The following is a 20,237-nucleotide window of genomic DNA, read 5'->3' as shown; positions in this document are numbered from 1 at the left end:
CTGATCCAGCTCTCTGCTATGGTCTGGGAGAGCAGTGGAAGATGTTCCAAGACCTTGGGCCCCTGCATCCGCGTGAGAGACCTGGAAGAAGCTCCTGGCTCCTGGCTCCTGGCTTTGGACTAGCACAGCTCCAGCCAGTGCAGCCGCCTGGGGAGTGAACCAGCAGATGGAAGACCTCCCTTGCCCTGTCTCTTCCTCTTGCTAACTCTGCCTTTCAAATAAATACATCTTAAAAAAAAAAAAAAAAAAAAAAGATCCTGTTGATTTGACCAAAAACCTTTCTATACTACATTTTCAACTGGAGAATCAGTACAGAAAATAAAGTGTTGTGAAACAATGAGGCTGGGTTATAAAAATCCATTCAGCAGCTGTGCAGGCTGGAGCCAGATCCTTATTGGGCTTCTCCGTTCTTGCCCCTTTGCCTCTGACCTCTGACCCTGCGCCCCCACGGATGCCCGGGGCTCTAGGCGGTGGGTGGCTGGAAGGAGCCGGTGGGGAGGAGGTGGCTTCGATGGAGCTGGGTGTGCTTGCCCGGCGCCCAGCAATCTTTCCACCTGATCCTCCACCTGAGCGCGAATCCGCCCCCCCCCCCCCCTTTGGAGAGGCAGCTGTTGATCCCTAGCGGCCTGGTATTTCTAACAAGCTCCCAATCCCCTTGCTGCTGGCCTCTTCCCAGTCACACACCTGGACAAGCCGGCCACGCAGGCTGCGGCTACCAGGAGCCGCTCTCAGTAAACAAAACGCACCTGCTCCCCACTTCGCCCTCCCTCCCCAGGCTCCTGTTAAGGATTCCGGGCTCAGCCCTGGGTCGATTTTCCTTGGTTTCTTTACCCAGAAAAGCAAGCCCCCGCCCCCGCAGCACGTACCCCACGCCGCCGGGGGAAGGGGGTGTCTTGGGCTGGACCATCACGTTGGCTGTAAGTGGGCGTGGGGTAAACAGCACATGCAAGTTACCTGGAGGGGCAGGATGGAGAAAGCAGGTGCCTGGGAGCTTTGATTATCAGATGAGCGAGGCGCTCAATGCAGCCTCTCAAAGAGCTGTCCCAGTGTCCATCGGGGGCGCAGCCCAGCCTCAAGCCCCACCCCCACCCCGCCCTGGGGGTGCTCTGTCTACACACCCGCATGCAGATCTTACCAGACATAGTGGTCCCATTACAAACCGGGGGGCTTCCAAACTTGCTTTCCAGGACATTTATTGGAGCCTTTGCTTAATTAAGCATGAATGCGGACCAGGGGCCCCAGCCCCAGCCCCAGCCGGGCTGACAGCAGCCAGGCACACAGAGGGAGGGGTGGGGCCGGGAGCCGTCTGTTCCCATTGTAGACAACGTTATTAAAAAAAATAAACTTTACAATAATACATTTTCGCTCATCTTGGTGGGGCAGGAGTGGAAGGGCTATTATTTCGATAGTTCCATTTCTTAAAAAAAGGAAAGAACGGGGAACCACAGGACACACGGATGTGATGTGCATATACACACGTTTGGAAAGACCGTATGTACAGCTGACTTAGGTCTCAGAGATGGAGGGGGGCGTGGGCACGAGAGGGGCGTGCAGACAACAGCCCGAGATGCACGCCCACCCTGCTGCCCCTCTCCACTGAGGGACATGCCCCCCCACCCAGCGCCAACAAAGCCTCGTTTCTCTCTGACCCTGAAACTCTTCGCCACCAAGGAGGCAGAAGCCCCCACCTCCACCCTGGAGCTGGTGCCCCAGGCGGGCTGCGCTGGGCTCTCCGCCATCCGTGCCTCCCTGGGAGCTCAGGGTACCTCACCCCTTCTGCAGGGGTCCCCCCATGCCAGGCCCCGTCCCTCCGGCCCGCTGAGGGCACAGAAGCCGTCAACACTCCTGCAGCTAAGAGCAGGGGCAGACGGCGCCCACAGGTTCCCGGTGCCCGCTGCCCCCGCCAGCCCCCGGCAGGGGTCCAGCATGGGCTGCCCTGCCTCAGCCTGCAGCAGGCACAGTCACACGTCCCCTTGGCATCAGGGGTCTTGGTCTCTTGCTTCAAAAGGGTCCAGAGAAGAAAACTCCAGCTGAGGATGGAGGCTGCCCCCCTGCTTGTCTGTCTGGCTTAGAAAAACTTCTCCAGAGAAGAAACCTGGGAGGAGACAGGCTCAGAGACAAGGTGGGAAGGAGACTCGCTTTTGTTTTGTTTCGTTTTGTTTTTTGCAAGGTGTGTGTGGTTGTCTCGTGTGTGTCTGTGTGTGTCTGCTGTGTCAGGCGGGAGTCCTTGGCGGCGGCGCTTCCAGGAGCCTTGCGAACACAGTTCCCCGGGGTGGGGGCCTACAAGGCCCAGGTGAGCAGGAGGAGGGGGAGCGCGGTCAAGGCAGCCGCTGGCCTGGCTCGGCTGAGGCCTGAGTTGGGTTTGATCACCTTGTTGCTTCCTGGGATGATGTTTGTCGTCAGCTGGGTCCGCGGCAGGAGGGAGCCAGTGATGTGGAGAGTGAAGAGGGGATTAAAGAAAAAAGAAGGGCTGCGATCAAAGACCAGGACGCGGGCACCCCTCAAGCCCCCACCCTGTCTGCACTCTGATCCCCCCGCCCCCGGCTGGCATCCACGGAGCTGGCCGGGCAGCCTCAGAGGGGACTCAGGGCGGGGCCTGTAGAACAAGGCCCCAGCCCTGCACTGGGAGCAGGGACCTGCGCCCCAGTGCGAAGGCTTCAAGAGAAGGGTCCCAGGGCCCCACAGAAGGGGGGAGGGGAGGGAAGGGAGGAGAGGCAGAGAGGGGAGGGGAGGGAGGGGAGGAGAGGGAGCAGAGAGAGTAGGGAGGGGGAGGAAGGGGAGGAGGGGCAGGAGGGGAGGGGAGGGAGGGGAGGAGAGGGAGCAGAGAGGAGAGGGAGGGGGAACGAGGGGAGGAGGAACAGGAGGGGAGGGGAGGGAGGTGAGGAGAGGGAGCAGAGAAGGGAGGGGAGGGGAGGAAGGGGAGGAGGGACAGGAGGGGAGAGGAGGGAGGGGAGGGGAGGGAACAGAGAGGAGAGGGAGAGGGAGGAAGGGGAGGAGGGACAGGAGGGGAGGAGAGGGAGCAGAGAGGAGAGGAAGGGGGAACGAGGGGAGGAGGGGCAGGAGGGGAGGGGAGAGAGGGGAAGCAAGGGAGCCCACATCCCCGGTTCCTGAATGTCTGACATGTCTGACGCTCTCCTGCGAGTGTCTCTCCCCTCCCTCCAGCCCCACCCCTTCTAATACCCAGGAACCAGCGCCAAGCAGGGGCTCAACATGAAGAATAAGGAAGACCAGAGCCACGCTATGGGAGACCCGGAGAAGCTCCCAGCTGGCTTCTGGCTTCGGAGTGAGCTCAGCTCCGGCCACTGCAGCCATTTGGGGAGTGAACCAGCAGATGGAAGCCCTTTCTCTCCTCAATCTCTCTCTCTCTCTGCCTTTCAAATAAATAAATAAATGTTTTTTAAAAAATAAAAGCAAGGAAGGTATGGGAGCTGCCACTCATCTCTCCCCAAAGGGGCCAGCGTGGGGGGACCTGCTGCAGCCTGTGGCTTCCCTCACCCCTCCCAGCACTGAGTGCCCACTCCATCCAGGCAGGGCCAGGCACTCAGCTGGGCCAGCCTGAACAGTGGGCACGGGGGGCTCTGGGTGGGAGTCTCACCCGGGACAGCCCCCAGGGTCCCTGTCCCGCACCCACGCCCGCTGCGCCCCTCACTCACCTCCGTGAAGCACATGCTCAACTCTTTGGAGCCGTTGGCCTTCAGCCCCTGCTCCTGTGGGAGAGAAGGCATGGGTGAGGCCAGGCCGTGGTGGGTGACTGGCGGAGGTGGCATCAGGCACAGGGAACAAACACAGCAAGGAGCACTGGCTCAATCCCGCCAGCACAGAGGGCCCCTTTGTGGACCCCCCCCCCGCAATTCCGCGCAGACTCCCCAGCTCCCGGGGAACAGAGCCCTAAGCTCTACTGTCCGACCGGCAGCTCTCGGGTATCCGCACAAGCCTGCACCCCCCGAGCGCCTCGAAGGCAGGTGCGTCCTCTTGCCCTCACGGGGGCAGCGTGTGGTTCCCAACAGCAAATGCTGCACTAGATGCATGCAAACCCGAGTGAATGCGTGCGTGCCTGCGTGAGAGTGGTGTCTGAGTGCCAGCTCCCGCGCACCTGCTACAGCTGCAGGAAAAGACTGAGCCTTCGTCTACACTTGGCGGGAGGAGAGCTGTGATCGATTAGTGATGCCTGCCACTGGTGCATGTCAGGTGGACTTCTGACGACTGTGCTGGGGCGAGCTGTTTCTTCCCCCCCCCCCCCCCCCCCCCCAGCAGACATGCAGCCCCTGGCAGCCCCATGCACAGGGTGAGGAAGGCTGGCCGGGGACAACTCTGGCATGACCACCTGGACGCAGGACCATTCTGGGAGAGATCCGGGGGAACAGCTGGAGACCAGGTGCTTCTGCCCTGGCGTACCATGGCGTGTCCCTGGGCACAGATGGGGATGCTCAGGCCATCAGGAGCAAGCGGGAAGCCCAGCAAACGGTGCCTAGAGCACCGCTCTCTCCCCCAGACGCAGAGGACAATCCACCACCCAGGACACCCAGCCAGCCAAATAGGGCCCTGGCTGTGACACAGAGACCCCAGCCACGGGGAGCACCACTGCCTGGTGTGGTGACTCCAGAGGGCAGGACAGCAGGAACAGGGCCAACAGCCAGCCAGGAACGTCTTGTTCAAGACCACAGCACAGTGTCTCCAGGTGCCAAGGTGTGCTCCAGCCAATCCCACGGCTCCACTCTACACGGGGCCCTAAGAGAGCCCAGGACTGAATGCCGTCCCCTCCTCCCTGTCCCCAGGCTGCCATCACCCCCTGCTTGTCCCTTCACCACGGCACACAAGGTCCTTCCCAACCCAGTGCAACCAAAGCCGCCCCCTTTTCATTTGTTTTCTGTATCAGAACCAGGCACGGAATTGAGAAACAACAAAACACGATGCGGGGGGGGGGGGGGGGGGTGGCGGGGGCTGGCCCAGCACCCAGAGACTGCAGACACCAGCTCCCAGGGAAGCTCAGGGTCCCCAAGGTCAGCCCACGGAGAAGGTGGCAAAGCCCTGGAGCCCAGCACCAACCTCTCCTGCCCAGCCAGGGGGGAGGAGGGCAGAGGCTGCTCCTGATAGTGGGCGGGACTTGACAGGTCCCTCTTGGGGAGGGCAGGGAGGGGGTGGTGTTGGCAAACATCACACAGGAGGATGAGGAGAGAGGCAGAGAGAGGGGCAGGGTTTGGCACTTGGGACGCCGGCATCCCGTATTAGAGTGCCTGGTTAGAGTCCTGGCTCCTCCTCTTTTTTTTTTTTTCTTTTTTTTTTTTAATTTTTGACAGGCAGAGTGGACAGTGAGAGAGAGACAGAGAAAGGTCTTCTTTTTTGCCATTGGTTCACCTTCCAATGGCCGCCGCGGTAGGCGCGCTGCAGCCAGCGCGCTGCGCTGATCCGATGGCAGGAGCCAGGTGCTTCTCCTGGTCTCCCATGGGGTGCAGGGCCCAAGCACTTGGGCCATCCTCCACTGCACTCCCTGGCCACAGCAGAGAGCTGGCCTGGAAGAGGGGCAACCGGGACAGGATCGGTGCCCCAACCGGGACTAGAACCCAGTGTGCCGGCGCCACAAGGCGGAAGATTAGCCTAGTGAGCCGCGGCGCCGGCTCTGGCTCCTCTTCTGAACCAGCTTCCTGCTGATGCACACCCTGGGAGGCAGCAGGTGGTTGAGTACCGGGGAGACCTGGGCTGAGTTCCCAGGTCCTGGCTTTGGCCTGGCCCAGCCCTGGTGTTTTGTGGGGGAAGTGAACCAGCGGATGGAAGATCCGTGTGTGTGTGTGTGTGTGTCTGCCTTTCAATCAAAATGAAAATGAAGAAAAACACTTTTCTAAAGAAAGAAGTAGAGAAAAGGAAGCATCAGCATCGGGCAGAGAGGAGGGGAGGGGAGGGGACAGGGTTGTGGGAGAGGGGAGGCAGAGGAGGACCACGTGGCTCTCATCAGAGGGCAATGAGGACACCTCCCTGGGCTGGCCCCCAGTGAGCAGCCTCTGCCGGGGGCCACAAGCCCTTTGCAGGGAGGAAAAGACCTCTTTCCCGTCCCAGGTCTGTGACCTGCTGAATCCAAGGCCAGCCCAGCCCCCGGCGCAGATTCCAAATGGGCTGCCCTGAACCCCTCTCCTCGGAGCAGCGAGTTCATGGCCCCAGTGCTTGTCCACACAGACCCAAGCCAGTCCTTCACTTTCCTGACCAGAGGGTCCCGCCCTCAGCATTCGCCTTCCCACGACAGCCCCTCGATCCCAGGCCCCAGGCGGCCACACACACAAGAGGAAGAAGAGCCTACACGGGGACGGAGACGCTCGGCTCCCCGAGGCGCGTGATGGCTGTGAGGACAAGCAGGTGCACGGCACAGCCCCACACCCACCCAAGGGCTCGCTGCTCACGGAGCCAGGTTCTGTGCACACAGAAGGGGCTGAAAAACCCCGGGGGTAAGCAGGCAGCCTGGGCGGTGAGGGAGCTCAGCTTCTACTCCCCCACCTCCTCCTGCTCCTTGGCAACAGGTTACAGAGATGGAACAAAGTGCACACGAGGGAGCCTGCAGCAACGGCCACCCCCAGGCCACTGCCCCAGTCCTGGGCACACAGAGCTCCTGGGCGGGTACAGAGGAAAGAAAACCCCACCATCTCCTGCAAACCACGCCCAGGTTCAACTCACCACCCCCTTCCCGGCCCCCACAAGTTCTCCCCACCCCTCCTGCAAGTGAGTCAGCACCCTGCACCCAGGGGTCTCCCATCCCACTCCTCAGTAAGAGGTGGGCTCTGGGCTGACCCCAGGCATGAGCCCCCGAATTTCCCACTGGATGAAGTCCCTGTCCCAGCCCCATGCCCAGCCCGTCGTCCCACTGTGGCAGGTGCAGGGTCTGTGGATGACGGTGCCACAGAGGGCACAGCCCTTCTGCCGGGGCGCAGGACCCAGGGGATTCCTCAGCAGACCCCTGGGACGCGCAGAGGCCTCTGGGAAGAGCGGACCCGTGGCTGTGCTGCGTGGAAGAGGCAGCCTGTGCAGGTGGCATAGGGGAGGGGCCCGGCCAGGAGGGAGGAGGCGGCAAAGACAAGGCCCCAGGAAGCTGAAGGACACCACACCCTCTCCCTCCTCCCCTGCCCGCCTCACTCCTGACCCCCAGGTCTGGCCTCCATGCCGATAACTAAACCCAGTGTTGTCCCGCTGGCCAGAGCGGCTGGCTGTCTTCTGCGTGCCCTGCTGTGTCCCCCCTCAGCACCCCTGACCTCACCTGTGCCCCGTGAACACACCAGCCCTGCTAACTCCCACCTCCTCCTCCCCCTCCACTCCCTGCCGCTACCCTGGTCTGATCCTCACCCCTCTCCAGGATGCATCTGGGGTGCCCAGGCTCCCCAGTGAGGCCTTAACTTCCTGTTTCCACCCCTCTTAGGGACCCTCTTCTATAGCAGGGCTCTCCTGGTCCCTGGTTGGGGGGGCCCAAGGGCCAGCATTCCCATCAATCAGCCAGAACTGAGGGACAGGAAAGGGGTGTGGGCAGGGGGGCGTGCACACCCCCAGGCAGCCTCCAGCCAGGCCCAGGGCAGGGGCACAGGCTGCTGCTCCCCACTCCCAGCACCCGGCATGCGGTGAGCTGCAGGAGCTCCGTAACAAGACCGAAACCCAAGCAGAATCAGGGCCCTTCCTCTCCTGCTTCTGAGAAGGAAGCTAGGGCCACATGCTTCCTCTCCCTGCCCTCCTGGGGTCGCTGGCCCCAGCTGTCCTGCCCAGAGTGACTTGGCCACTAGGCTGCAGGTGGGCCAGCCCCTGGGATCAGGCCTGCGGGAGCCCCAACGTGGGTGCAGCCTTGATCAGCAACCAAAGCACTTCCACCTCCGCATCTCCCTGCAACCCGACCAAGTTCAAGGCAGGCTGAAGAGTGCAGAAACCCAGGCTGGGCCTCCAGCAGCCAACTCTGGGTCCTCAGGCTCCCTAGGGGCTGCGGCGGGGGCAGGAAGGCACGCTGTGCACCTGCTGCACAGCCCCGTGAGTCACGGCGAAGCCCTGGCAACCGTCTGCTGAGTCAGTGTCTCCGGTGAGCTGGCCCCAAAGGGCTACGGAGGGGGTGGGGCAAGGGGCCAGGCAGGGCCCAGAGAAGCATGGCGGGGGAGGGGTGGCATGACAGAGTGTGGTCCCCTACCAGGTGACCAACCAGGCCGCCCGTCACTCACGCATGGAATTCAGCTGGCAACTGTGTGTGGCATGGGACCCCAAGGCCGCTGCCAGCAGCCACTGGAGTGTGCCCAAGGGTGACCCAGGCACCTTAGCCCGCCATCAGGGGAGGTCGCCCAGTGGAGGGAGCAGCCCAGTGGATGCTCCTCCATGCTGGGCCTGCTCAAGTCCTCACCCTGGGCACTGTGAATGTCCACTGTGAACCTCAGGAACCTGCCACCCCATTCACACTGGTGCCCCCACAACCTGACACCAACCAGTGTTGCTGCTCCTGCACCTGTGCCCGGCTGGGCCTCAGAACCCATCAACCTGCTTGGCCGTCCAGGTGCCACGTCCCCTGTGCCCCCACCCTGCCTCTCCTCTGCCCTCCCTGGTAGGGCTCCCTTCCAAATCCCCTGTCTCTCCTGGACCCGTGTGTTCATGTGTGTGCACATGCATGCCCGTGTGCAGCCTGCCTAGAACAGGCAGGGCCAGGGCAGCGAATGGCCTGAGTGGGAGAGAGACGCTGAGTGGGCAGCCCACGATAAGCCTCCGCAGTTTGAGTCCCAGCTGCTCTGCTTCTGATCCAGCATCCTGTGAGCGCGCCTGGGAAAGCACTGGAAGGCGGGCTTGTGTGCCTGCCACCCAGCTGGGAGACCCGAATGGAGTTCCCGGTTCCAGACCTGGCCCTGGCAGCCACTTGGGAAGTGAACCAGGGGATGGAGGCACACTCTTCCCCCACTCCTTGCTCTGCCTCTCAAATCACACATCGTTAACGGAAATACTTGCAAGACCAATACTCCGCTACTGGCTTCCTGCCAATCCCCAGACCCGCATCTCGCGAGGGCCTCCTTCCCCCGCAAGCCGCAGGGCCTCACCTGGACAGAAGTGCACGTGGTGACGACACTCGTCCCCAGGCCGGTGCTGTCACTCAGGTCATCCGGCAGGGAAGGCGTCTTCTCGACCCGAGGGGCCTGCGTGGCCAGGAACGGGGGGCCCTTCGGGGACATGTTCACGTCTGTGCCATTGCCGAAGGCCTGGATGGCGTTCCCTGGGGTGACAGGTGGATGCCGGGAAATGAGGACCCTCCGCTCCCACCCCCGCCCCCACGCCCACTCTGACCCTCACCTTCCCCAGGGCAGAGGGCAGCGCCCCCACACTAGCCTGGCTGTCACCCCATTTCAGACATCCACGGGGCGAAGCGAGCAGGCTGAGACAGAGAGGAAAGAGGACGAACCCAAGAGGATTAACCCCTTGGATAGAACTCTGTGTCTCGGGCTGCACCCTCTAACCAGGAGCCTGGAGCAACCCCACCCTCCACTCGAGGGTCCATACACCCTCAGCACCAAAGATAGCTCCTTCCAACACTGCGCTACTCCGGGCCCCTCTGCCTGGGGAGGGTCAGCCGCGATGCCTCCCCACCGGCCCACCTGCTGAAGCTCGCTCCCTCCCCCAGCCTGGTTCACAACGGCTGCAGCCTGCTGATGGGGATCGGTGCTGGGTGGTGGGAGCCCCAGCCCTAACCCCCCCACCTCCGTGCACCTCCATGCAGGTGGGCTTCTGAGATGCCGATCGGTAACCCGGTCCCATCACCTTCAGGTTGGCAAGGCCCCACTTGAGGACTCCCTGTGCACACAATGCCCTCTCTCCAGCCGTCTTCGATGCCATGTGGCATGGCTGGGCCTCCACGGGCTTCTGTGGAGCCTGGGCCTCTGCCTGTCCAACCAACCAATGCCGGGTCACCTGCCCACCAATGGCTACGCCTTCTGAGAGGCCTTCAGGCCTGGGGACATCCAGCCCGTCCCATGATCACAGCCACTGTCAGTCCCCTTGTATCCCAAGCCCGCTTCTCAATGACAGGCACTGTCACCTGTGTGTCACCAGCCGTGCGCAGGGCCAGAGGAGGCAATGGCTGGGGCGCAGCCCGGGGCCCCGCCCAGGGCACTCCCCGACTTACGGAGGCACGGGTTCTCGGTGAAGTCCCTCAGGAACCTCTCACACTCCTCCTCCATGTTCCCGCTGCCGCGACAGCTGCACCAGGGGGACACCACGATGCCGGTGGGGCTGGAGTCCACGTAGTTGGGTGTCATGTCGAAGCCTGGGTGGGGGGAGGACAGGGAAGCAGTGGGGCCTTCCCTCTGGGCCCCGGACCCCCTAAAGACACACACACACATACCGGCTCACAATCCTGACTCAGAGCCCAGGGCCCATGGGTACCGGCTGGGGAAGCCTAGGCAAGTTACGCGACTTTCCTAAGCCTTGGTTTCCTCATCTGTGACATGGGGATGCCAACATCCACTCCCGGGAGACCCATCAGACAGTTCGTGTAACCTGCTCAGGGCAGCGCCTGCAGCAAATGCTACCTTCTGTTCTTACTGCAAAAGCTTTAGAAGTCCAGGGGCCCTCCTTGCCCCAGGATAAAGAGCCAGGGCCACCTCCTCCTCCACCCGACCCCACCCCCGGTCCCCCTCACAGCCCAGGATCTGCCAGAGAAAACCACACTCGAGGTATGTACGGAGGGCTCACCGATCATGCCCGCGTAGGAGCCCAGACACGCCTGGTAATTGTCTCCGGGGCAGCTGGTGACTGTCCGGTAGGAGGCTCGACAGTTGGCGTGGAAGTCGGCCAGCCGGGACCTGTGGCGGGAGAGATCCAATGGAGAAACAGGGGCTTAGTCTGGCGGGCTTCCCGCCTCCTCTGCCAGACAGCTCCCCGGGATGGAGGGAGACTGGAAGAGGGAAGGGAAGTCAGAGCTGGGGGCTCCCCAAGAACCAGGCACACGGTGCGGCTTAAGAAAAAGCCCACGGCTACCAGCCAAAGGGCTCGGGAAGGCAAGACACAGCGCACTCGGAACGGCTTTGTTGTGGAAGAGGAGCAGGTGTGGGTTTGTAGTGAATGCCTAGCACCTAGGCACGAGGGCTGGGCTCCACGTTCTCCCGAGAACACTCCCGGATGATCTTATCCATACTTCAGTCTTCCCATCTGCCACACCAGCCCAATAATCCCAGTCCCCCCCACCACACAGGAGCCATCCAAGACTGAAAGGAGCCGGCTGCCAGGGAGGTAACAGTCTGTCTGGGCTGAGAGACCCCCACGGCCATTCCTGATGGTCTCTCTACTGTGCCATGTCCGAGCCAGACGCCCGTGCCTCCCCTCCACCACCCACCCCGGGGCCACCGGGCAGGATCAGCCACTGATTCCCCAGAAAACTGGGACATGCCATCACCCATGCCGTCACCCACTGGCACCTCGGATGCCACACCCTAACCACATGTGCTCGGCTCCTTGCCCAGCCAGGAGCTGTCTGAAGGCAGATGCTGTCTGCCTGGGGCTCTGTCCCAGTCCCCAGCACCAGAGCTGGACACGGGGCAGTGTGGCCACGGATGTGCAATAGTAATCATCACCTCCTACAGGTGAGTCCGCTGCCACGCGGTCCTCGGGTGCCTGTGCCTTATCCAAGGGTGTCGTGCAAATGAGCGCACGGTGGGACTTGACCCCTCCTGCCCCTCCCAGTGCCAAGCCCAAGTTCCCCACTAGAACTTTGTCCCCTTCGAGAAAGGACATGGAGAGAGAGTAGACAAGAGACAGGAGAGACTGAGATAGCCTGAGCGCGCCGGCCGCGGCGGCCATTGGAGGGTGAACCAACGGCAAAGGAAGACCTTTCTCTCTGTCTCTCTCTCACTGTCCACTCTGCCTGTCCAAAGAAAAAGAGCAGAGAAGGACGGAGGAAGGTAACTGTGTAACTCGGGGGGAAGACTGTCCACCCCGTGGTACTCAGCCAATGAGGAACCGGGGGAGGGGCCCGCACACGAGGCTGTGAGCTGCTGTAACACCCCTGGCATGCCTGCTCACCAGACACCCATCTTGTAAGACGGGTGATGAAACCTCGCTCCCTCTGCACGTCCTGAACCCCAGTCCATCTCTTGAGTGGACAGGTGAGGATGTGTCCCACACAGGGAAAAGCAGGGTTTCCCACCAGGCCTGCAGACCATGACTCTGTCTGAAATACCCAAACCGTCTGCCCCGCCCTGCGACTCAGCCATAGAGAGAAGGTGCCGGGGCAGGAGTGGGGCGGGCTCTGCTGAGGGGGACAGAGATGTTAATAGGTAGCTGGGATTTGCAGGCAAATTAAAACAAACTCTGTTGCGGGTTGAACTGTGCACCCCTCCCACCAAAACCCACATGGAAGTCTTCATCCCCACTGCCCGTGACTGACCTTAGACTGTGACCTTACTTGGAAACTGGGGCTTTGCAGATGTAATCAAGTTAAAGATTGGGGCCAGCACCATGGCGGGCAGGTTTAGCCATCACCTGCAGTGCCGGCATCCCACATGGGCACCGCTTCACATCCCGGCTGCTCCACTTCCGATCTAGCTCCCTGCTAATGTGGCTGGGAAAGCAGTGGAAGAAGGCCCAAGTCCTTGGGCCCCTGCCACCCATGTGGGAGACCTGGATGAAGCTCCTAGCTCCCGGCTTCAGTCTGGCCCAGCCCTGCTGTTCTAGCCATCTGGCGAGTGAACCAGCACATGGTAGCTCACTCACTCGCTCTCTCTCATTCTCTTTCAAATAAATAAATCTTCTATAAAAAATTAATGATGAGGTCCTAGTGAATCAGGTGGGCCCTAATCCAATGACTGGGGTTCCTATCAGAAGAGATACAGACAGGGAGAAGCCGGCCACGTGCGGATGGAGCAGAGACTGGAGTGATGCGGCTGCAGGCCAAGGAGAGCCGTGGGGGCCGACAACCCCCGAGCTCAGACAGGGCGCGGGGCAGGTCCTGCCTCTGAGGATACAGCCCCCGACCTCAGCATTCTGCTTCCAGAACCCGGCGAGCAGAGGTTTCAGTGCTCCACCCCCTGGCTCTTCATCACAGCTGCCCCGGGAAGTGAGCACGGTTCCTCCAGGGGTGCCGCTGCCTGCTTTGGCCAGGGATCTCCCTGCAGAAGGGGCCAAGGGGATGGAGGGTCTGCAGAAGGGCTACAGGTGCCAACGAGAAAGCAGAACAGAGCTCCTGCAGGTGCGGCACAAGAGGCTGCCGGCTGCAAGTCACCAGCTTTCCTGGCCAAAGAGGCATCCAGGTGCCACCTCTCAGCGGAAACAGAGCAGTCCCCTGGGACGCCACGTGGCCACACACGGGGCCCACCTCCCCAGGGTCCACCCACAAAGCCCTTCTTCAGCTCGCCATGCGGATGTCCGTGCTGCGGTATTCCGGTGACACCGTCCGGACCAGACAACCGAGCACCTGATGGCACGGGGACTCACCTGCTCCCGCCCTGTCCGCTCTCTCCAGCCAGCACACCTTCCAAGTGCTCTGATCTACCGACTGCTTTGTCCCTAGCCTCCACGGCCCCTTTGGACGGGACGGGGCCGAGGTGGGAGACGGCCATCCATATTTGCTCCAGATATGCCCAGTGCCCCTGCGTCAATATGTGATTGATGGACTAAAGGCGGGAACAGCACGCATGGCAATGCAATGAAACCCCAGCTGCTGGGTCCAGGGCCTCTCTGCCTCCCAGGCCAGGTGGTGTCCAGGACACAAGTGGGAGGTCACAGTTCACTTCCCAGGCAAGCACAGCCCACCCGCTGGGCAGACCTGAGGGCACGTGACAGGAATGGTTGCCAAAGTGGGCGTTGAGACCGTAAAGGAGTGGAAGTGAGAAGAGGTAGAAGGGTTCAGAGCCTCGGTGGGGCTGGCCAGGGGGGCTCCTCGGTGAGGAGGGGGCAGGGCACACCCCACGGCTGGACGGGCTGCCACGTGACCACGCTCTGTCCCTCCCCGGCCAGCTGTGCGACGCTGGGCTGGCCTGCATGTTGCTGGTGCTAACACACGGGGAGAGTCCTGTGTACCTGTCTCCCCCTCCCACGGTTATGACCACAAGCCAACAAGACACAGGGGAAAAGAGAGAGCCTGGCTCCAGCAGGTGCCCGGTGCAGACAGGCGGCATCGTCCTCCTCTGTAAGTAGCCGCCTGGGCGCCAGCACCATGCCTGCTGCTGGCAGGTAGACACGGCAAACAGGTGTCTGACAGCAAAGGCGAGAGTACCTGCTTACTCTGCCAAGGTGGGACGGGGTCCCGGCAGCAGTGGGGGAGAGACAGCCCGGAAGGCAGCCCGCGGCACCCACAAACCCTCCCCAGGCCACACTGCGGGGGGAGTAGCACACTCTTCCTCCCAGGTCCTGGCCTATTTCTGTCCCAGCAGGCCCAGCGAGTGGTGCCAGGGCCTGGGAGACAAAGCTCTCCAGAGCAAAGGGAGGAGGAGTGCGGGGGCCCAGCTTGGCACACAGCAGCAGGAAAAGCCAAGATGAGATTGAGAGAGAGAAAGAGAGAGAGAGAGAGAGAAACGAGAGGACCACAAGGACCACACGCCAAGGCCAGCTCGGCAGCGCTGCAGCAGAGGCTGCCGGGCGAGCTCGGGCAGCAGGTGGATCTGCACACATCCTCTGTGGGCTGCTTCAGCACCAGCTACAGCCCATCTAATCACAGGGACCTGGCAGGAGGACACAGACAGACACTCGGCTCCCAGTGTGATGAAAAGGCAGCCAGGGTCCACCCCGAGCGTCCAGATCATTTGAATTGCAAATGAACCGAGTGGTTTTTGTTGTTTTGCTTTAGTGGCCGGTAGGACCCACGCAGGATCTGGGATGTATTTCCGTGCACCGCTTCTTCCGGTTTCTCTGCAAGGCACATTTCACTGGGCATCCTGTGTTTGCATTTGCTAGGTCTGGCTACTGTGTGCCCCTGAAAGGAACAGCAGCGAGGCTGGGGGTGCAAAGATCCACCCCAACGAGCACAGATCATCCAGACTGGGGGGTGGAGTGGGATTTCCTCTGGGCCAGCCGTTCTCACAGAGCAGCCGCGGCGCAGCCCAACAGCACCAGCTAGGAACTTGTTAGCAAAGTGAGTTCTCCCGCCCCTCATCCTTGCCAACCTAGACAAACAAGATGTGCGATTCTGGGGCCAGGGCCCGCAGCCAGTGTTTCCGAAGCCCCACAGGCCAAAGTTTGAGCATGCGCCGTCTGTACAGGTTTCCAAGCTGGGTCTATGAGAACCATGCAGACCCCACCCCGGTCTCAGCTTCAAATACCTCCACGTTACAGCCCCGCCACAGAGGAAAGGTGTTGCTTAGGGCCACAGCCCAGGAAAGTTCAGTTACACGGTAAAGAACATGCGTGTTACACATCCACATGTACCCACTGCTATCCCCAGACAAGCGCTGCGCCTGGATACACACTTCTCAGTGCTGTGCCAAGAAAGCGTGTCCAGGGCACCTGCACTGGGGCTCAGGGGCGTAAAGCTGCTGTCTGCAGCGCTGGCATCCCATATGGGCGCTGGTTCAAGCCCCAACTACTCCACTTCCCATCCAGCTCCCTGCTAATGCACCTGGGAAAAGCAGAGGAGGATGGCCCAGGTCCTTGGGCCCCTGCACTCACGTGGGAGACCCAGAGGAAGCTTCTGGCTCCTGGCTTCAGCCTGGTCCAGTCCTGGCCACTGCAGCCATCTGGGGATTGAGCCAGCAGATTCAAGATCTCTCTCTCTCTCTGGCTCTGTCTGTCTGTCTCTCTATTTCTCCCACTCTTTCTGTAACTCTTTTCAAAATAAATAAATGAATCTTAAAAAAAAAAAAAAAAAGTGCCAAGCGCGTCCAGGCACCTGTTAACAATAAAGCGCTTCCTTGGCCCAAGCTGTAACTGCGCTCCCAGACACGTGCTTCCCCAGATTTGTGGAACCTGGGGACAAGGCTGGGGTGAACGCCTCCTGCTGCACGCCCACACTCCGCAACGCGGGCCAGTGCACGGCTTTTTGGTCTCAAGTTCTTGTCAACTTCCCAAAATCCCCATTTGTCAGGCTGCACCTGCTACGCCGCTGCCATGGAAACCAACGAGTTTCTCCTGGTTGTAGAAGTGAAGGAGGAAGAAGAGGCAAGTGGGGGCCGACAGCACCAAGGGCCTACTGCGTGTCAGCTGCTGTGCCCTCAGTCTTCTGAACCAGCCCGCAAAGCAGGCACACGTCACAACGAGTCCACGGTAGCTCAGGATGGCTGGGCGGCACCGCGACGCTCCCTACAGCAGGCACAGCATGGCCTGGTAAAAAGGAAGGGGCACCCGGGGCCGGCGCTGCAGCGTGGCAGACTAAGCCACCGTCTGCAGCACCGGAATCCCATATGAGCGCTGGTTCAAGTCCCGGCTGCTCCACTTCTGATCCAGCTCTCTGCTATGGCCTGGAAAGCAGCAGAAGATGGCCCAAGTCCTTGGGCCTCTGCACCCGTGTGGCAGGCCTGGAAGAAGCTCCTGGCTCCTGATAGATCCAGCTCAGGCTGTTACAGCCAACTGGGGAGTGAACCAGCGGATGGAAGACTCCCTCTCTCTCTCTCTCTCTCTGCCTCTCTGTAACTCTGCCTTTCAAATAATAAATAAATCATAAAAGGGGGGGGATCTGGTATATTTAGAGGAGGGGGGAAAGGGTCCCCAAGAGCTTGCGTCACTCAGAAGAGGCTTCACAGTTTATGGGAACACCCACCCGCAAAAAAACGCTTTCACGGACCAACTGCCTCCGGAGTGGCTGTCTGAGGTCCCCTTGGGACCTGCAGGCTTGCTCCAGGGGCTTCTGGGAGACAAGGCCCTGAGAAGGAGCACACAGGTTTCCCCCACACAGCTGCCTTCTGGTCTCCCCAGGGCTGCGCCAAGCCTGCACCCTCTCCTGCCTCCCCTGGGCGGAGAGCTTGGGGCCTTTCCCTTCTGGTAACTTTTCCACTGTACAATGGATACTTACTACTCTCCGCCATGAAGAGCAGCCTCCTAGGGGTGGGGGGGGTGGGGAACAAAGAGACTTCCCCGCTGGCCAGGGAGTTCTAACAAAGGCTGTAGCACCTCCTGGCCCTGGAGACACCTGACCCAGGCTGGGCCTGCCACAGAGCCTCTCTGCCAGCCAGGGTGGCCTGGGGACAAGGAAATCATACTGCCTGGGCCACTGCGTTCTCTTTTTTAATAAAGTGTTCTTGTGGGAATAAACAGACACATGGCTAACCTGAAAGAGGAGGCAGGAGGCCAGCGCTGTGGCACGGCGGGTTAAGCCACTGCCTGCAATGCCGGTCCCGGCTGCTCCACTTCCCATCCAGCTCCCTGCTAACACACCTGAGAAAGTAGCTGAGGACGGCCCAAGTGCTTGGGCCCCTGCACCCACATGGGAGACCCAGTTGGAGCTCCTGGCTCCGGGCTTCGGCCTGACTCAACCGTAACTGTTGCAGCCATTTGGGGAGTGAACCAGTGAATGGAAGACCTCTCTGTCTCTCTGTCACTCTGCCTTTCAAATAAATAAAATCAATCTTTTATACAAAAATAAATAAATAAAAATAAAAAAGAACAGCCAGGCTTGAAGGAGCACGCCAACAAAAGCAGATCCCCAAATAAACAGGTGAGGATCAAACTCCCAGAGGCAGCCAGATCCGGCCCTGGCGCTGTCGTCCGGCTTCACGGGAGACAGCCCAACACCAGGGACGGCGACATCGGTATCAAAGACGACAAGGACACGGATGGCGTCGACAAACGGAAATTTAAACGCGAAGCCATGTTAAGGGATTAAAAAGCGAGAGATGATAGTTTATGCCCCCTGGTTAAAACCGGGAAAGAACGCTACGCCACGAGACCTGACAAGGCCCAGACGGCAGTTTCAAAGGGGGCTCTTCACTGTGTGCGCTTCTAATAAAGTTGCTCGAGGACTGCCGTGCTTTCTTTAAGTTTAATTGCACTTGGCCTCAGCAGTCCCGAGTTAGCATAAGCTGTGAGCTCGCCAAGCCTTCGGCTGGAGAAAATGGTATTGGTTCTGGAAGCAATCAGCACGTTCAACTGACCCTCTTTCCAGAGGTTAAAGAGGGCGACAGGGAGGAGCCACCGCTGGAGTGGGGGGGTGGGGGGCTGCTCCTGGCAGCCCCAGTTCCCAGGAGCTCACGGGTTAGGGAGAGAGATAGCGAGTAAGCGTGCACACCTGGAGTCCCCCTGGGACCAGACCAGGCCCGTGGGGCAGCTGCCGCAAGTACCAATGTTTGCTTTTCCTCCTACAGGAGGGCCTGACTTCTTCATGAACCCTCCCCGCCACGGCAGCTGGCCCAGCTGGGACACCCAGGCCAGGAGAACCGAGCCTGAACCCGGGCTGTGTGAGCCAGAGCGGGCCGTGACACCGGGTCTCCGTCTCCACACTCGCGCAACAGCAGCAACGATGGTGCCTGTCTCCCAGGGTTCTTTGCAAGGACTCAGCCAGATCTGTGAGGGGTGAGGGTGGGTCAGCGTCTGGACCGTGCCCGACACACTGCAGGGACCCCACCACACGCTCCTGGTGTGAGACCCCATGCAGGAGGCACTCGGTCCCAGCAGGATGCAACAGGGGCTCCTCGCATGGCTGCTCTGACCACAGTTCTCTGTCACTGACCGACTCGCTGGCCATCGGAGCACCAGACCAGGCAACTCGGGTTCAAATCCTCCCCCAACCCGAAGCCAGGGGGCTGCCCGCCCCTCCCCGCCCCTCCCTTCCCCCTCTCCCAGCATCCGGCAGCCCCAGCATGGAAGTTTATTTCTCCTCTGGGACACACCGGAGGGATCTCTGGGTGCCACCTTCATCCTTGCCCCGCCCATCTCTCGGAGAGCCCTCAAGATGCCCATGCACACCGACCGAAGCCATCAACCAGATCCCACACGCCACCACGTGACCCACAGTGAGGGCCTAAAGCCTTCTCTGTCCGGAGCCTGGAGGCTCTGGATGAAGCAGACCCCAACCCAAGCCCACCGGATCCCCCCCACAGAGCCCAGAGGTGGGAGCCAAGGCCGCTGGCTCCTTCTTCCAGAGATGTCACAGGCCACGCACGCCTCTTCCTGTCCTGCATACACAGGTGGCAGTCACACACCCTCGCCTCCATCCCCCCACCCCTTCCTCCACGTTCCAAACCTATTATTACTCAGTAAGAGGACAAAAGAATTAAATGTATGCATCATTTGATTTTAATTGAAGGACTGTTCTATTTCGTTGAACTGCTAAGTAAGCCGAACAAGAGATTGTGTTTACATAAGCAAACCCCAAGTCACTATGGACTTGCTGTCACATTAAGTCAATACTTATGAAGGCTCTCTATTTAATTATTCAGTGAGGATTGACTTATTATTGTGTTAAGAGTGTGGTTAGCCTTGAGCTAGGTAGCTAGCCAGCTGAAAGATTTTTTTTCAACTTTGTCTGAATACTGATAACGGTTCTTGCTGGTGGTACCAGGCTGGGCTTCTTTCCTCCCTTCCCCCCGACCTGCACCAGGCTGCCCTCCCTCCTGCTACAGTGCACAACGCCCCAGGTAAGTGGCGGGTGGCAGGTGAGCCCGTAGTGGCCCACCTCCCCAACGCTGCTCCCCGGACCCTGGCACCCGAGTCTCATTGGTTCAGCTCTTGTGCTCTTAGTTCCTTTATTCCTACAGCTCCCCAGCTGAGGACCTCCTGCCCAAGGACCCAAATCCTTCCTTGGCTTTGATACGGCCAGCTTGCTCCTCCTCCACTCTGCACAGTCCTTGGTATGCAGCCCAACCCCCACACACCATGGCACCCGGCCCCAGAGCCAAACAGCGCTTCCTAGCATTAACAGGTGGAGGGCGAGCCTGCACCAGAGACCCGTAGCCCCTCTCGTGCTGCCCAGACGCCCACTCCGCCCCTCCCCCACCCCAGCCCTCGCAGCTACATCCATAGCTCCTCAACCACAGCATTCCATGTCACCTTGGTCCCAGGCTGCACCGCCCCACCCCAGGAATGCCTCCCCAGCCATGTCCTCCTAGAAACCTTCCCCATGCACCCTTCCAAACGCTGTCCAGGTAACACCTGTTCCAGGCACCCTTCCCTGAATGCCTCACTCCCCGCTCTGAGCAGGTTTCACAAAGCCAGTGACCACACTAACGTGCACCACCATTATAACTTGTCCCTCCCGATCCGTTTCTCCCATTAAACCACGAGTTCTTTCAGAAAAGAAACCATCTGATTCATGTTTGGATCTTCAGTGCCCAAAGAAACGCCTGATACCCAATAGGGATGCTGTAGCCACTGGGTGGAGGGGGAAAGAA

At 60.4% G+C, this 20,237-nt stretch overlaps 1 protein-coding gene across 2 annotated transcripts in view; it reads right to left on the bottom strand.

Moving 5' to 3' along the window:
• Window positions 1-1,184: 1,184 nt before the first annotated feature.
• Window positions 1,185-20,237, bottom strand: part of GFRA2 (GDNF family receptor alpha 2) — a 64,493-nt gene continuing 45,440 nt past the window's right edge. For both annotated transcript variants that reach the window (XM_062199419.1, XM_062199420.1), the window contains exons 5-9: window positions 10,681-10,790; window positions 10,112-10,252; window positions 9,033-9,205; window positions 3,654-3,707; window positions 1,185-2,403 (exon numbers count right to left, since the gene is read on the bottom strand). In XM_062199419.1, the coding sequence (XP_062055403.1) occupies window positions 2,281-2,403; window positions 3,654-3,707; window positions 9,033-9,205; window positions 10,112-10,252; window positions 10,681-10,790 (601 nt within the window). In that variant the 3' untranslated portion in view covers window positions 1,185-2,280. The remainder of the gene's footprint in view (window positions 2,404-3,653; window positions 3,708-9,032; window positions 9,206-10,111; window positions 10,253-10,680; window positions 10,791-20,237) is intronic.

The sequence above is a fragment of the Lepus europaeus genome, chromosome 8 (assembly GCF_033115175.1).
Source record: "Lepus europaeus isolate LE1 chromosome 8, mLepTim1.pri, whole genome shotgun sequence".
In the NCBI taxonomy this organism is placed as follows: domain Eukaryota; kingdom Metazoa; phylum Chordata; class Mammalia; order Lagomorpha; family Leporidae; genus Lepus; species Lepus europaeus.
The sequence above is the reverse complement of the archived record's forward strand: the minus strand, read 5'-3'. Positions and strand labels throughout refer to the sequence as shown.